The sequence below is a fragment of the Haliotis asinina genome, chromosome 5 (assembly GCF_037392515.1).
Source record: "Haliotis asinina isolate JCU_RB_2024 chromosome 5, JCU_Hal_asi_v2, whole genome shotgun sequence".
Lineage (NCBI taxonomy): Eukaryota > Metazoa > Mollusca > Gastropoda > Lepetellida > Haliotidae > Haliotis > Haliotis asinina.
Window position 1 is genome coordinate 29100810 of NC_090284.1, and position 18371 is coordinate 29119180.

General features: G+C 40.0%; 1 protein-coding gene across 1 annotated transcript in view; it reads right to left on the reverse strand.

The window, feature by feature from the left end:
- The window catches only part of LOC137283502 (SH2 domain-containing protein 4B-like), a 267928-nt gene that overhangs the window by 167601 nt on the left and 81956 nt on the right, over positions 1-18371 (reverse strand). The window contains exon 3 of the mRNA XM_067815036.1: positions 6219-6288. Coding sequence (XP_067671137.1) covers positions 6219-6288 — 70 coding nt within the window. The remainder of the gene's footprint in view (positions 1-6218; positions 6289-18371) is intronic.

An 18371-nucleotide genomic window follows, 5' to 3' on the forward strand; every position in this document is an offset into this window, starting at 1 on the left:
TTTATGATCGTCGGCCCTAAGATACAGCTGCAGAGATCACTGAAAAGGCTTCAGTTGTCGTTGATCTCTTTTAAGTAATGGTTTGAGCGAGGTGAGGAAACCAAGGAAGGACAAGACTTGCCACTGACGCAGGGATCTTTCCTGACATAAGAACGCTCATTTTATCGAAGTACCATGATGGGGTAACAAATGTAGTAGGATTGGCACATGGATTTCATCGATGTACAAATGTATAATCCGAGATGTGAAATTCAGCTAAGTACAAATGTCCACAGAATGTAATAATCATGTAGATAGCTTGTCAGGTTTGATGAAAGGGTGTAGAAAACTGCTGTTCAAATGTTTGTGTAGGTGTGTTAGGGTCGGCAAGCGTTACAGATTCGGCAAACCAGAGGACAGACAAATGGCTGATTTGCCAAATAAGAGCAATCTGACAAATGAGGACAATCTGTCAATTGGAGGCAATTCGTCAAATAGGGATGATCTGAAGAATGTGAGTGGTGCAATGAAATCAGAGAAGACTGAACTGCCACTCCCAGCGATGCCAATTCCAATGATGTGTGGCCCACTGGAGACGAGCACGACAATGTCAAACAGCAAGGATCAGACCCTGCTAAGCCTGTGACACTGAACATTCCTCTGGATCAAACGCCTCCACACTGTGTTGGCACTGATTGGTTTCTGGTGATTGCCAATGGTTGTGATTGCCAATGCCGTTTCTGTAGCCCATAGAAAAGATTCTGCAGGTGACGAACAATCTGACGGCTTGGACTCTTTGCTGCAGACGGTATATTGTTTGAACATGAACAGAAACATTTTTTTTTTGTTATCAAATTTTCTTGAACAATGGCTATGAACGAGGTGTAGATAACATATAAAAAGTGAAAAACTAATTAAAACTAAGAAACATATCTGGCAAAATTTTTGGTAGGGTAACGTTTTTTTTGTGCTTCAGCATATATATATATATATATATATCAACATAGGAATATACTTAGCTTGAACAAAAATATAATTCAATCACCAAAATCAATTTTGGCGTACATGGTGTCTATATAAGACAATGTGAAATTGGGTAGTAGGATTTCTGCAAGATAACAGCTTTTCAAAATTAGGGTGGATATGAAATTAGACATAGGTAAATATTTAATTCTGAATTCATTATAGCCTAGACAGAGACACATAAAATGGTATTTGTCTTCGACTCTGTTACATATTTTACAGTGTCTGGTTGATTTTTTTATATTGTAGTGTCTTCCTTCATTGACCTCCAGTTCCCGGAGGCTTAGTCAAAATCGATTGAAAGTGTTTCTAAGAGATTTAGATTTGATGCTGTGAAGATTTCAGTTTCAAAATTGGATTTAATGGTGCGATATGTGAAATATCTTGAGATACAAGAAGTATCATTTGAGAAGTCAACATAAAGCTGAATCCATACGTGAATAATAATTTGTTTATCAAAGAAGCTAAACTGGCCAAATTTATGCCAATTTCATTTCCATGGTAAATCATGCTATACACTTTCCTCGGCTGGCAATGAGCTGGCATGTGAATCAGTTTAAGCCAGTGGAATAAGCATCTAATGAAAATTCAATGCAACGTAGGGAAAGCTTTAAAAAAATCCATTCTCTCTCTGATGACGGTGTGAATGAATGACGAGCAGTCTTAGTCGGCTGGTGCTTCTTGGCCTTCTTAGTGCTAACATTGATTGCAAGGTATCTTTCAACCACAAAAACCTACACAATCCACACATAAAATATGGGGGTCTGTTGTTGAAAACATTGTTTTTCATTGAGTGCAAACCTTCCTCTACCTGGTAGGATTATAAATTTTCACCATTTGACAGGGGTGGAAGAGAAACTTAGTGATTACAGTATAGGTCCACACACTAGTAAGAGAAGAAAGAGAATGACTAAGGTAAGATGGCTGCATGAGCAGATAGTGGTACCTTCTGCATGCTTCCCAGGAGGTTCAACCAGGCATCCATATATGGGGGAAGCGTAGAGTGCCTGGGCGTGACGCCAAGAATTTTATTTGCAGTTTGTTTCCACTCAGCCGGAATTAGGAAGAGAGTACAACAGAGTGCCATTATTTAAACATTGCTCGGTCAGTGCTTTGCTTAGTTCCAAAAGTAGTTATTTATGACAACCTGACTGTTGTTAATTTTGAAAAGATCAGACATAAAGATGAAGAAACAGTGATTGTGTGATTTGACTTACATGTTGATTCTACCACGTTTTGAAGCTGACAGCCTTGCAAAATTGCTGAATACTGATGTTATAATCTATGTCTAACATGCAAATTAGAAAGTCTGATAAAAATTCATCCCTACCTATACAAAATGTGCTGCAAATCATAAGTAAATATTTACCTACCTGGAACTGGTATATTTGTTTCCGCATAGAATCATAAGAATGGGAAATTCGCAAGATAATGGTTATGTGAAACATCAAATTTATGCCACTCATACTCTATCATGTCCTGTTCCACTGTTCAAACATATACATGTCAATAATTGACTCTATCATGTTCCCCACAAGGCTGCCACTGCTGGTGATCTAAAAAACGCTTGGTCACAATCCTGTCCCAAACACTGTTCCTAGAAATCCCAAGCTGGTCGTATGTACACAAAGCAGCACTGCCACTCTTTCATCACATGTTCATCACATAGATTTCAATAGATTATGTAAATAATTGCTAGTGAGTGATGCACACTTGTCATGGTCAGTAGGGTTTGTAGCTGACTGATAGTACTTTTGATATAAGTTCCTGAAATAAGCACATTATCTTTTATAACAAAACTCACTTCAGTTTCAATACACAACACAGCATCTTTTGCCTTTGTATTTTGCCTCATGTCAATGAGTGGACTTTCACAATCACAGGACTTCCTTTTCTTTGTGCACAAGTGTACTGAACTAGATTTGTTTTTGATCAGTTTCTGTTCTCTGGAATGACAACCTTCACACTTCTTGTTGACATCCTCGCTATTGTGTACACTGGGATGATTTGTGATGACTGTTGTCATTTTCTGTTAACATTGTGGATATTTCCATTATCTTCATGAGATCAACTGATGGCTCTTTTTTCTTGTTGACTTTGAACATGCACCATACTGTCTCTTCTTTTGCAGGCAGTATAGTGACAAAGACCAGAAATGATCTCGCACTTTAATGAGCAGGTTTGTGATGTTAATGAACAGTTACCAAACAGGTTTGTGATGTTAATGAACAGTTACCAAACAGGTTTGTGATGTTAATGAACAGTTACCAAACAGGTTTGTGACAATAATGACATTAATGAACAGTTACCAAACAGGTTTGTGATGTTAATGAACACTTACCAAACAGTTTTGTGTCAATAATGACATTAATGAACAGTTGCCAAACAGGTTTGTGATGTTAATGAACAGTTACCAAGCAGCTTTATGGCAATGACATAATGAACAGTTACCAAACAGGTTTGTGATGTTAACAAACAGTTACTAAACAGCTTTGTGATGTTAATGAACAGTTACCAAACAGGTTTGTGACAATGACATTAATGAACAGTTATCAAACAGGTTTGTGACAATAACGACATTAATGAACAGGTACCAAACAGGTAACTGATGTTAATGAACAGCTATCAGTGATCTAATAGCTTTGTGTTTCGCCACTGAGAGGCATTTAGAACTTGAAGCAATACTTTTTCGGTGTGTACCTATAGTATATGCAATAAAAACAAAACATGGATAAAAATTATAGACTGAGAAAGATACATAACAAAGTAAAATGCGCTCAGTAGAAATGGCAATGAGTGAGCTACATATTGGGCCATTCTGATGTTCTTAGCTGAACATCTGGCAGACAGACACTCACTGTCTTACATCAGGTGGTCACAAAGACATGTATTTCCAGAATTTCACTCACAGAGCAATACATAACTTCTGAAAAAAACCCAAAAAGAATAATGGAACACTTGTACTTTTATATGCTCCCTTTATAGTTTCCATATCATGATGAGTATATAACCAGCTTCAGACATGTCATATAAACAGACTCATGTACATCATAAGTTGTTCACTTGTCATGAGGGGGCATAGCTTGATGAGCCCAAAGCACAAAGGGAACATACCAGTAAACAAACATTGAGGGTACGTCAACCAGTGTGCCCTGAGGGACCAGTGAAAAATGTGTTTATCTTACTGTTAATTTGAACTGGTTGAAGCATGGGTATCAGATACACATCAGCCAACCTGTATGAATTTGAATCTTGCATCTTGTTGTTTTTCCAGCATTGTCTAAGTAAAGTCGCCATGGTGTAATTCCCCTTACTAATATTCACAGGGTCTACATTTGAATATTTTGTCAAAACTTATTTATTGGAATGGGAGGCTAATTTTTTCATAACCATCGCTAGATTTTGCAGATGACACAAGAAAAACAAATTTAGAGTTATATCCCTTCCATCCATTTGCATTTGCAAAACATAGTAATTTCCATGCATCATGTGTGATTCCATGTTTAATTTGAGGAAACGAAATACCATGAAGTACCGAATTAGTTGCCACTGTCAGCTGGGTACATTACAAGGAACCTTGCTTGTAAGTAGGGTACATTGAAAATAGTAGAAGAGTACTTTGCCAATCAGATAACAACATACACCCTTTGGGCATAATTGTCACTGAGTATGACCATCCAGTCCACTTTGCTTAAAATAAGTTGTTGGTGAACTACCAAGAATTATCAAGCATACAATGTGTCATGATGTGCATCCAAAGTTTTCCAGTGAAATAAATAAATCTATGTATGAATGACGCTAAAGGAACCGAAATATAATATGCATTCAAGATAATGTATAATACAAGGGGATGTCTATAAGTTTTGAGCCTTGAGCATTTTTCATACCCAGGTGTCACAGCCTATTGTACTACATTGAACCTTGGGGTGAAGCTGATGTGATATATAAGTTTTGGTATGCTACGTACTCTCAGAAGTTATTGAATAGCTCATTGACAGAAACAGACCCCCCTCACGGCAGTGAAAATGAATAAAACTGAGTATAGAGCAGTAATTATGTTTTTAGTTCTTGAAGGAAACTCGGCGAGGAACATTGAAGAAAAGCTTTCAGCAGCTTATGGGAAGTCTTCCCCTTCATCTGCTACAATCACACGATGGGTGAATGAATTTAAGCATGGTAGACAGAGTCTTGAAGATGACCCCCGTCCAGGTCGCCCAACAACAAGCACTAGTCAGGAAAACATTGACAGAATGCATAGACTTGTGCTGAAAAATCATCAAATCACACTCCATGAGTTAGAGGCGACCACATGCATTTCACACGGATCCCTAGAGACAATTCTTCATGAACATCTTGTCATGTCTAAGGTGTGTGCAAGATGGGTGCCAAGACTGCTTACAGATGAAATGAAGCAAACAAGGATTATCATAAGCAGCTCCATGGTAACCAGATACAACAAGAATCCAGAACATTTTCACTTTAGGCTAGTAACCTGTGATGAAACCTGGATCCACCACTATGATCCTGAGAGCAAACAAGAATCCATGAAATGGAAACATGTCACTTCTCCCAGGACCAAAAAGTTCAAAGCCTCCAGATCAGTGCAGAAGGTAATGGTGACAGTCTTCTGGGATAGCAAAGGCGTCATCCACATAGATTACTTACCAAAAGGAAGAACAATGAAAGCTAACTTGTTGAGGCAAGTGCGACAGTCAATCAAGGAGAAGCGCCAGGGCAAGATCAGACGTGGTGTTCTTCTACATCAAGACAATGCTCCAGTACACGGCAGTGCTCCAGTACACAGCCGCTGCTGTCCAGGAATGCGGGTACGAAATCTTGCCGCATCCCCCTACTCTCCAGACCTGGCACCAAGTGATTACCATCTGTTCCCAAATCTCAAGAAACACGTGCGTGGTCATAGATTTCAGGATGATAATGAGCTTATTGCTGCTACTAAGGCTTGGTTTGAGGACCAAAATGGCGCCTTCTACACAGATGGCATCAGCGCCTGGCAGAAAAGATGGAATAAGTGTCTTGACTCACAAGGGAACCATGTTGAAAAATAAATGTGGTTCATACCAAATATTCTGTGTTTTTCTATGCAAGGCTCAAAACTTATTGACATTCCCTCGTATGAAGAAATATTGAATGGATTAGGAGATACTCCAGAATCAAAACTTCAGGAAAGGAAGATTTGGTGTAGAAAAAGCACATACCTGGATTTGGTGGCTTGATTTCTGTTTCATCAAACTGTTTTTCTCTTTCTTTCCACCTTCGTACCTGTTCCTGAAAGTCAATGAATAACTGTTGTATAAAAAGGACATATTGAGTTTTAACAGAAAACCTAACAAAAGGAACTAATTGGACAGTATTATTTCAGACTCAGTTAAAAAAATATGGTATACAGTATATTACTGTAGAATTAAACAAAGCAGTCTGTAGAAGGGGTCGGCTTATCCATGAGACATAATTTCAAGCTTTTCAGGTTGTCAGTGCCATGTCAGGATGATCTTACAGGTTAGTGGTACATCTGCTGGGAACGGCACTGGAAGTTTACAATGATTACAGCCACTTTGTTATAAATGATCAATAAAATATGCATCGAAGTACAGTAAAGTATCTTTATAACGAACTCTGAGGGAGCACTGAAATTAGTTCATTATATCCGTAGTTCGTTATTCACGAAAATCCATCGAAAGAACCATAAAAACACACTACAATGTGTATAGTACGATACAGCTATGATGTACTCACTTTATTCATACATTCATTCATACGACAATTACGTTTCACTGCAAAGTCAGTTATCTTGCTTTGTCCACGCTTGGCTGATTGCATGCGTGCCACAACCTCGTTCAAATCCGCTAACGAATCAAACGAAGACATGTCAATTGTCTTTTGAGAAACCAGAAAGTTCTTCAATGTTTGAAGCACCATATTGGCATCGGCAAACGAAGGAGGGGCCTGGTCAGGTTCATCACTGTTCGTTTCGTCACATTCCGAATCAGCTTGTGAGATTCTGTCGCGCTGATCAGATACAGCCTTCACATTGTCATCAGAGGGGTGATTGACACTGATTGAGTTTGCTCAGTTGGTTATTCACACCATTAATTAGTGTTTCCTGGGACTCACGGGGATGGCAAATCAGTTCGCTATAGCCAGTAAGTTTGTTATAGAGAATTTGTTATTCACAACTTTTTTGATAACATACAGTGGTTTATTCGGGACTCTTAAAACAGTTCGCTATAGCCGTCAGTTCATTATATCCATGTTCATTATGAAAGTATTCTACTGTATACAGTTTTCATTATTTCAAAATATTTTTTTAGCCATGCAAACAATACACAAGTCAGCTTATGCACAAAACATTTTGACACTGAGTTTAGGGGTCAACATAGGGGTCGGCTTATACATGGTGATATACAGTATCTGTTTTTCTTAATTAAAATTTTATTGCTGTAGCGCAGTTACAAAGAATGGACCCAGGAAAGTGAAGGGACCAATATCACTTATGTTTACATGTACAGAAAGTTTTCAGAGGCGTGCGTGCATGCGTGCGTGCGTATCAAAATACACACACCCTCACAGGCACGTACGAAAACAACTGCAAGTCTTGTAATTACTCATACCCTCTAAGTAATTTATCCTGGAGACATACAAGGTTAAAATTGCAACATACATCATCAATTTTCTCATGAAATCTGAAGATCTGTTATAACCTTGTGAGAATGTTCTTCTTTTTCATATCTTATATAAAGCTCTCTTTTCAGGTGTTCAAGGTTTAAGATTTACCTTGTACCATGAAAATTTTCAAAGAACATGAAAAATGTCATCAGAGAAAACATTCTGTTTCAAGTTTAATAAAATAAACTGGCCATTGAGATTCATATTGATGACACGTAGACACTTTTGATTTATCCAAAGCAAAAACTGACGCCAATAATCTCTGACCACATCACATTACCAATATAAATGGTGAATAGTTTCTTTTTCAGAACTGCAGCACCACAAGTCTGACTAGTTTGCATGGAAATGATGAAAAATACAAAAGCCATATATCTGTAAACTACAAGAGGCACCATTTCAAGATCTGTCTAATATATCTGCCAAGATCTGTTGAAAGATATCAATGGTTTTGTGCTCCAGAAACGAAGCCCATCCCTCCTTTTTGAGACTAAGTCAGAATCACTTCCATGGAAAATGGGAAAATGGAAAATCACAACAATCTGTAAATAGCTATCAGAACCACTTTGGTGTCTGTCTCACATATCTGCCAAGTTTTGTTGAAAGATATTAAGAAGTTTTCGAGTTGTGCTCCGCAAACAAAGCCCAGCGCTTCATTTTGAGACAAAGTCCAAATAGTTTCCATGGAAACACAGAAAATAATAAATCACAAAAACCTGTAAACAGCAAAACACACTACTTTAGGTTCTGATTGATATATCTACCAAGTTTTGCAGAAAAATATTGAATGTTTTTTTACTTCTGCTGCAGAACTAAAGCCCACTCTTCCCATCAGACTAAGGCTAAAACTTTACATGGAACCCCCCCCCCCCCCAAAAAAAAAAAAAAGCATGCCCAAATCTGTAAATAACAAAAGGTACCACCATACGTTTACTTTATTTTTATCTACCAGTTTTGGTCTAAACATATTGAACGTTTTTTGAGGTATGCTCCAGAAACAAAATGATTACAGATGAACAGATGAGGCATTGACTATATCCCCCTGCATCACATGCCGGGATGATACCTGCAAACAGGAAGAGGCACCACTCTGGGGCTTTTGAATTACGCTCTGAAAACAAAATGACAATGGGCAGACATATGGACGGATGGACAGACAGACAGACAGACGAGGCGTCAGCTATATCCCCTAACATTACATGCTGAGGAGATAAAAATGACAAAAAGCTGCAAATAGCAAAAGGCACTACTTTGTGGACTGCCACACATATCTGCCTATATTTACCAAAAGATATTAAGAAGCTTTTGAGTTGTGCTCCAATATTATTATTAAAGGTGGTTTGGGGCCAGGTCAATATATAAGCTATTTAATATCAATGACATAGATCTAGACCCCTTTCAAAGACACCAAAACCAAAATGACACAACCCGTCTCCCTTAACACAATCCCACAGTGAGCAGCTGAATGCGCTGTGAGCTTGGCCTATTCACTAGACTAAACATGTCTAAATGTCAAATCGATCAATACTGTCTGGCTGAGAGCTGGGTCACTCAGTGCGCGCATGATCAAAAGAGTGACAACCAATTAGAGAAATGTTTAACATATGGTATGAACCCTGTGACATGGCTACCATACTTGTTGAAACAGCTGGCGTGTGGGCGTGGTATTCGGGGGTATTCTTGTATTAGGAACCAACCACAAAAATCAGATGCTAGTACCATACATTATCTACGCCAACTTTGAAGCTATTATTATACGAGGGTTGGCTGAAAAGTTCTAAGCCTCACTGTGAAAAAATGTTACAAAGTCCACGTTTGTAATTTATTTTTCTACATAGTCCCTTTCCAAGTTCACACACTTTTGCCACCGATGCTGCAAGGCCCGAATCCCGGTCAGGAAGAAATCTTCTTCAGCTACCCTAAAAAAATCAGTCACAGCGGAAATGACGTCATCATTACTTGCAAAATGGCGACCGATGAGTTCCTTTTTCATTTTGGGGAACAGGTGGAAGTCAGAAGGAGCCAAATCAGGTGAATAAGGAGGATGGTCAATGAGTTCAAAGCCACAATCACGGATTGTTGACATGGACACCACCGATTTGTGAACAGGCGCATTGTCTTGGTGGAAGAGGACACCTTTAGCGATCATCCCTCGTTTGGCTTTGATTGCTTCTCGCAACTGGTTCAGTAGATCAGCATAGTATCTGCCGTTGATAGTTTGACCTTTTTCAAGACAATCAATGAGCAGAATACCCCTGGAATCCCAAAAGACTGATGCCATCACCTTTCCAGCTGAAGGAACTGACTTGGCTTTCTTCGGAGCTGGTGAATCAGGATGCTTCCACTGTTTTGACTGTAGTTTTGTTTCTGGTTGAAAGTGATGTATCCAGGTCTCATCCAAGGTTACAAATTGTGCCACAAAATCATCGGGATCTGCTTCAAAACGATGCAAATTGTCAAGGGACGTCTGGAACCTGACACGTTTCTGTTCTGCTGTCAAGAGCTTTGGCACCCATCTGCGGAAACTTTAGTCATTCCTAATTCGTTGGTGATAATATGCTCAACCCTCTCATGAGAGATGCCCACTACACTAGCAATATGTCGAGTAGTCAATCGTCAATCATCCATCAACATATCGAGCACTCGCATGATGTTTTCTGGAGTGGTTGCTGTTGAAGGCCTTCCTGAGCGCGGGTCATCATCAAGGCTTTGTCTGCCACGCCTAAATTCTGCAGCCCACTTCTTTACTGTGGAAAATGAAGGAGCATCATCCCCTAGAGTGGAGACCATGGCAGCATGTATCTGTGTTGGGGACATCCCTTTCTTTTGCAAGTACTTGATGACTGCCCTGTATTCAGTTTTGTCCATTTCTGATGATTTCAGAGGGTAGGTTTACCAAAAGAGCTGTAGTTGAGATAAAAACTATTAGTACGTTTGTGGTTCTTGTGTCTATGATTCACTAAATGATTGTCCTCATTGGTGGCAAACACCTGTCTCTACCTGATGGGGAAAAACCACTCAGGCTGAGAACTTTTCAGCCAACCCTAGTACCAATCAATATGGTGGCGCCATCCCCTAATCAAAGTTACACTCAGAAAAATCAAGAACACAAGGTGTGTGGGTTTGGATATAAGGTTGTTCAATGTGATGGCCACACTAACCCTCCCGTTATTTACAGAGACCCAGACACGGTTGAGAAATTTCTACAATGTTTACAACGCGAGGAGGGAGAGATTACACAAAATTACACAATATAACCCCAGTGCACCCAAGCAGATCGTATGGCACACATCAAAAGCACACATTGTCATGTATGCTGTTAACCTCTGAATGGTGATTCAGTGTGAGACCACTGTCATGTGACAGGGAAATACAGAGGTGCGCCTCACAATGAGTGTAATCTAAAGTTGAGAATAAACCCCAAGCTGGTTCATATCCCGGTGGTGTTTCACAATTTACAAGGGTATGATTCACACTTGATTATGCAAGCTATTTCAAAGGTAGAAGGCAACATATCCTGTATCCTGAACAATATGGAGAGACATATTTCCTTTTTGCTAAATGGGTTGAGATTCATAGATAGTGTTCAGTTTCTGTTGTCGTCTCTAGACAGTTTGGTTAAGGCTAATAATAACCCACACGACTTGGCTATAATTAATTGATACACAGAAGAGAAAACTAAAGCCTTGCTGCTACGTAAGGGTATTTACCCATATGAATATAATGAGACAGAGTTACCTCCCATTGACCGCTTCTACAGCAAGCTGTCAGATGGGTCTGTCTCACAAGACGATTAGAAAAACGCGAAAAATGTATGGGAACAACTAGGTTGTAAGAATCTAGGTGATTACCATGATTTATATTTGAAAACGGCTGTGTTGTTGTTGGCAGATGTGTTCGAGATATTCAGGAAAATGTGTTCAAAGCAATATGGGTTAGACCCCGCGTGGTATTATTCAAGTCCTGGGCTATCATGGGATGCCTCACTGAAGAAAACAGGTGTGGAGTTAGAATTATTCACTGATTACGATATGCATGTTTGTTGAGAGAGGGTTACGCGGTGGTATTTCCATAGCATCAATACGTTATGCTAAAGCTAAGAACAAGTATGGAAAGCTATAACCCTAATACACCCACAAACCACTTACTCTATCCCGATGCTAACAACCTGTACGGTTGGGCTATGAGTCAATATGTACCAACAGGTGGATTCAAATGGGTGTGTGACCAACAGGTGGATGTCATGAGTATACCACCGGATTCTAATGAGGGTTGTATATTTGAAGTGGACTTAGAGTACCCAGCAGAATTACATCAGTCTCATAACAGCTATCCCCTGGCACCCGAACGGTTGAGGGTTGATCCCGACTGGATGTCTGAGTGAAAGAGAAAGCTCAGTGTCTGGTTTATTCACGCCTATATGTCTGCCTGTCTGTCTGTTAAAGACAACATGCAGTACACAGCTTGTTTTCATTGACCACGTGCAATTTGAACTTAGCAGCTATCAGACTATACGACATAAAGTAAATAAATTGATTTATGACTCGTGCACCCGAGTCCCGTCTCTGCCACATTATGTAATTAGGCAGGTGTGATACACATGTCATGTTTTTTCGGATGAGTGGATCTGACGGAAACTGGCACAAACTCTTGTCAGTTTCACGTCCTGCTTTGTACTTGGACGAATGAGAGATTCCAGCCACGCAGTAGTTTACCATCTCTACTGAGATGATTTTTGATTCTATCAAGCGCAAATTCAGAGAACATGTATTTTCAAAACCTAACATCTCTATATACATTCTTCATACATAACAACTTCTTTTAGTGTACATGAATTTTTGTTTGACAGCAGTATATGAATCCATACTGAAACGACACATCAAGTACACAAAAAGACGTTGTTATCCATAAAGAATCTTACTTTCTTGTGACTCGCCATACTTCTAAAATGCACATCAAACGGATCATCCTTCTGTACACACAATGAACTCTCAGCATATCAGCAAATGAAACAGCCAATCGGAAGTCGTCGTTACACTTGAGTGCAGATCCACCCACTATGACTGGGTTCGGTCTCCCGAGGGCTTCGTTTCGAGGGAAGTAAGCCCAAGTACAAAATATTGCACTTTTGAATCGCGATTGTACGCTTATAATTTTGTTTATTTGTTTTTTTAAAAGCAGCAATGTATATTATATGTCATGAATAAGTGATAAATGTGTTTTAATTATGTTTGATTTTTTGGTTGCATGTGACCTTTAAGTGACACTTTCGAGTTGAAGATGTCCTTAGTTTGTGATTTTGATCATTTAGTAGTTCTCACTTTTGGTTAGTTGGAGCAATACCTGTCATGCTTACTTCCTGTATAAAACACTGATCATGTGAAAATGAGATCAGCTGACGCTTGTCCGTCATAATGGCAAGACCCGCCCCTAGGCATAAAATATGTGAAATTACTGCAGTGCAAAAAAAAAGTAATTTGTATATACAAAGAGAAAACCTGAAAGCCGGTTTTGATCTTATGTGGCTACGACCATTTGACAGACAGATGCAATCACGTGGTTGACATGTGATCTTACTTTGTGACAATGCTGCCAGGCACAAGTGTGCCAATAACCAACGTAAAAGTTCATTTCATTGACTGCATTTCATCCAGTGTGCCGATCGGCCACAAATGCTTAATCTCCGAGAAGCACCGAGAAAACTGTGTGGTCCGAAGTAAAAAGCTCCAACATTCAGAACTGTTACCTTCATGTAGATTTCTATCACAAGTGAGTTTTGTTACGTGTATGTATAATCTATCCAGACATGATTATACACATCGATTGGTTATTATATGAATATTCAAGTTGTTATGTCTACAAACTGTAATAAAGTCTTTTGAAACTTGTATATGTTCGTATATTTTTGTATTGCCATGTCAAATGGAAGTAACGCTACTGTAGTTGTGTTCATAAAAGTTCGTTTCAGTAGTCCGTACGTTTCACTTCTGAAAAACAGAAGTGTCCGGATTATCGCGGCCTGACTGTATATGGCAAGTATCCTTACCTGCACCGAGATATATACCAAGGAGAAAATTTTGTATTCATATCCCTAATCAAGTTCACCAGGCCGACTTGTTATTTCTTCCACATGACACCGTCAGAGGTAAGACCTTCAAGTACGCCCTGACAGTTGTAGATGTAGCCAGTCGCTACAAGGAAGCTGAACCCTTGACCATGAAGTACGCGACACAAGTAGCACATGGTTTCGAGCCCATGTACAAACGCAGTCCGCTGACGTGGCCTTCCAAGTTGCAAATAGACCCGGGTAGAGAATTCATGGGTGCTGTGTCACAACTGCTGGGCAAACACAATGTTGAGATAAGGAGGGGTGTGGCAGGAGAACATCAAAGCCAAGCCATAGTGGAGAGATTCAATCGCTCCTTAGCCGAATGTTTGTTTGCACACCAATATTCACGGGACTTGCAGTCGGTTGGGGAGCATGGGGGTATCCCCAGTACTGAATGGCTAGTGCGACTTCCTCGTGTGGTTGATTTTATGAATCACGAAGTAACAAGACTACATCATAAGAGACCGGTTGACGCAATCCTTATGAAATCCATTGTAGTAGAGGCAGCAGCACCCGGTCGTAAAAGAGAAAAAAAGATTCCAGATCGCACGATTGTTAGATATTTATATCAACCAGGTGAATACGAGGGAGACACCCGTAAACATGCTACAGATCCTGTCTGGTCTATGAAAATGTATAATATCGATAAAGTGGATATAGAAGCCGGGGAGCCTAACCTGTACTTCCTTGTAAATGCGCCGCGTAGAGGATCTGTTCGCGAGGAATTACAAATCATACCCTGATCTTTAACAAGCGTTTAACTTCCTTGATGTAGTCTTTTTTCTTCTCGTAAATAAGCTGCAATCGTTTTTATCCGTACCATGGGCTTTACTAAAACCATAATGACCTTTCACCCCTTTACCTCACACCGAGCACGTGTAGTTGACACTATCTTTACGATCTTTCTGTCCCTCTGAAGGAGTGTAAGACTGAGACATCGTTGGTTCATTTAATGGTTCCAGTTGTTTACCCATTAATACGCAGTATTCTTTCATAGCTCTGACGATGTCTGTGAAAGTTCTAATGGCATGATTTTCGCGTTGGAGTTGATTATTGATAGAATCTAGTCGCTTCAACCTTCTCTCAGTGTATTCAGCCTGTGCGGCTTGTAACTTTTCTATAGCTATATTGTGTCGCTTTCGTTTCGTTCTTTCTATAGCTATATTGTGTCGCTTTCGCTTGACTGGTCCTGAGCAGCAAAAAGGAAGCCCTCAGTTTCACATTGAGACCAGCCAACTTCAACCAGACGAAGGAGTCGATTGGATTGCTGTTCTGTTCCACGCACTGCATGTACACACGATGCAATGGCTTCTCAGACAGCTTCTCCACAAAGGACCGACTCTGGGCAGACTTGGTAAAGGACTTCACCTGGTTTACTCCCATCGCTGTACCGTCCAGTAGTACATCACTATCAACAAAATTAACTTCAAACTTCACACGCTTGAAATAGCTGTAGAATTCCTTGCTTTCATCGTGAGTCTTGACATGCATCACCAGAGGATCATCCGGTAAATAAATATGTGCAAAAGTGCACAATAGAATTCTATCATGAGCTTCCACATTAATCAAACTCCGACCTCCAGAATTGATTAGCATGTATAAACAGTTAGGAGAGGAACGAGGCTGGTGTGCTCTGTTATCAGACATAATTCTGGCGTTATCAGTCTGACACGCTGCTTGTTGTCCTTTTTTTCCTCTGTGACTAACATGTGCTCTAGTTATTCATCACACTCCCTTTTATAATATGGTACTCTAGTTTTTATTTTTAAAAAATAATAACCAACAAACACTAAACACACAGAGATAAAGGTTAGATTGCACACAACTAGAACTTCAACAACAGACATTTTACTAACATTTACTAAACCTTTATTAAAAAATACTAAACTATTACAAAAATTTACAAAGTCATTACTAACATTTACTAAAACATTATTAACATTTACTAAGCCGACCGCAGCTCATTACTAACATTTACTAAGTCATCACTAACATTTTATTAAAATAAAATCCAACAGCTAGGCCACGCGGTAATCCACTGGCTGTTCAGTTTTCAATACGAGCTTGACATGTTTAGTTTCAGCGAGCTGTTCCCGCACTGATTTACTCATCGTTCTCTCTCAAACACTCATCAAATGAATCCCTGTCCTTGCAGTGAAATAATGCCACCCAACGCTTCTGCTCTCTCAAGTCTTTCAACACCGAGTTGAACTTTTGCATCTCATATCCAACCATAACGCGTACCTTGTTAAGTACTCACTGATATTCACGGAGTATAGATCCAGTTCACTGACAACGTTGTTGACTAATGAGTTTCATCTGATCGCTGGTAGCTTCCTTATTTCATTCCACTGCTGGTACGCTCTCACTCCATGGCTAAGTAACTGATCAGGCACTCCCTCTATGGTCACTTCTATTTTGGTGATTTCAGGATTGAAACATTTCTCGCTGTCTCTCTCGAAAGTGATGTATTCCTTCACGGGTATGATTAAAATACCTTTCACAGATCGCGCAGACACGTTATGCTGCTATTCCATATGGTGTCGGTTTTGTTGCACTGGATCATTCTGTGCCTCAGTATTCTATCGTAAAGGATGGTCATTTTCCCAAACCTAAATTTTCCGAAAGTTGTTGAAGATCTGCAAACCTTACGATGTGAACTTGTGGTGGGTCTACTGGGACAAACTGTTGCCAGGGTCTAAATTTCCAATGAGGGAAATATACGGCCTAGACGAAGTCTTGAAACACGTACACGGTGAACTTGTGAACAACATGGGGAAACTGAACGAACTCAATGAGCACACAGCTATTGAAAAAAACAAACTCAAAGAAACGGATGATGAGGATATGAAGCATCATATCACGGAACAAATTAGTAATTTAGAAGCAATTGGAATCCACTTCCTCAGATCGTTAACAGCTTTGAACTCAGATCAGCCGCATTAGGGAAACAATGGATAGAATACTAAACCAGGATACAACTTTAGCCAACAGGATTCGAATATTGTTCCGTGAGCAAGCCATCACTATTGCTAGTGTTCTAACGGCATTGGGCTTCATCATATCAACTATCGTATTATCAGATACTTGAGTCAGCTGTCCGCAGGACCCCAAATGGTGGCACTACACCCCCAAGTGTAGGTGATGTCAGAGATTGGATAAAATAACATCTGAAATCACTCGGGGAGGTTCTGACTAAACTGGCTGGTAAGGCCGCAGAAGCCCTGCCCGGTATCCTAGGAAGTATCATCTCGTGGGTGCATTTATCGTTGCCGTGGCTGGGCTGGTGTACGTTGCAGCTAGGGAACTTTTAACCAAATAAGGTGGGGTGTTCACCCACTTAACCAAATATGGCACAAGCCGTCCGCCTCCGACACCTCTGACAGCCAGATTGATATGTTGACTGCCTGCACTGTCGTGGTTGCACTATACCAGTTTCACCAGTATGGGGGTGTGGGGGTATGTGGGAGACGTTCATATCTGCATTAGCACCTAATTTTGGGTCTGCTGTGGCGATGATAATTTCATTGTTGCATCCCATTATTTCATTGCTTCTCAGTCGCATGTCGCTTGGAGCCATGCACAATCCCACGCTGAACACATAGTCAACCTTTGACCTGGCAAATTGTAGCCTGTCCTGGTATCGTTTTATAGAACTAGGTAGATGTACCGGTGATGCAATAGCATCCTCAATATTAACCACGAATTGTTTCTGCGTGTCGTAATCTGTTCCATGACCTATGATGCCGGAGCCCACACATACGTTCTAATCGAGTCGTTTAAACGGATAACGCCTGCGCAAGTGTATCCTTTCAATGTATCCAGCAAAAATTTTTTCCAATCATCACCTGGCCCCTGTTTAAACCTCTAAACGCTGTCGTCAAATGCCAGGTAACAGTCGTCCCACTCGTTTGTTTTAAAGTAGTGATACCAATTGTAACCCCATTTTTTAACCACGTCGTAGCTGGCTTCCGCTAGAGACTGATTGTGAACGATAGGAATTCCTAATCCATGATTCGGTCCCGGCAAACGCCATTCAGTATTAGGATCGACACCAAATTCATTACAAACTCATTCGTATGCCCATCTATCGTACTGATTGTTTATTGCATTCCATGCCTTATCCTCAGGTATTGGTGCACTTATTTCTTTGAGAATATGTCTGATAGGGTGTACATGTGAAACATAAACACAGATTTACTCAGTTCATCCCACCTAGTGTCCGTCAATGTCAAGCCGCATCCAGTCGTCACACACCACACAGCAAAATTGAATTGATTCTACCAGAACTGCATCAGGTTGTTAAACCATGAGTGTACCGTTTTCACGTTCGTGACACATAATGTTCAAAAACATCCATGAATGAGTAGGGACTTGCAGTCGGCTGTCTACAGTGTGTGTGAAGTCGGAGGTGTATATGTCGTCGTTTTTTGTATAACATACTTCGGGTTTATGCATATTACTATTTTATATAATTTATATTATTAAATGTACATTACACTTCCAGATATAACGAATGGTGAGACCATTCAACTTGTACATGCCATTGATAACACGTTTGGGTAACTCGAAATAG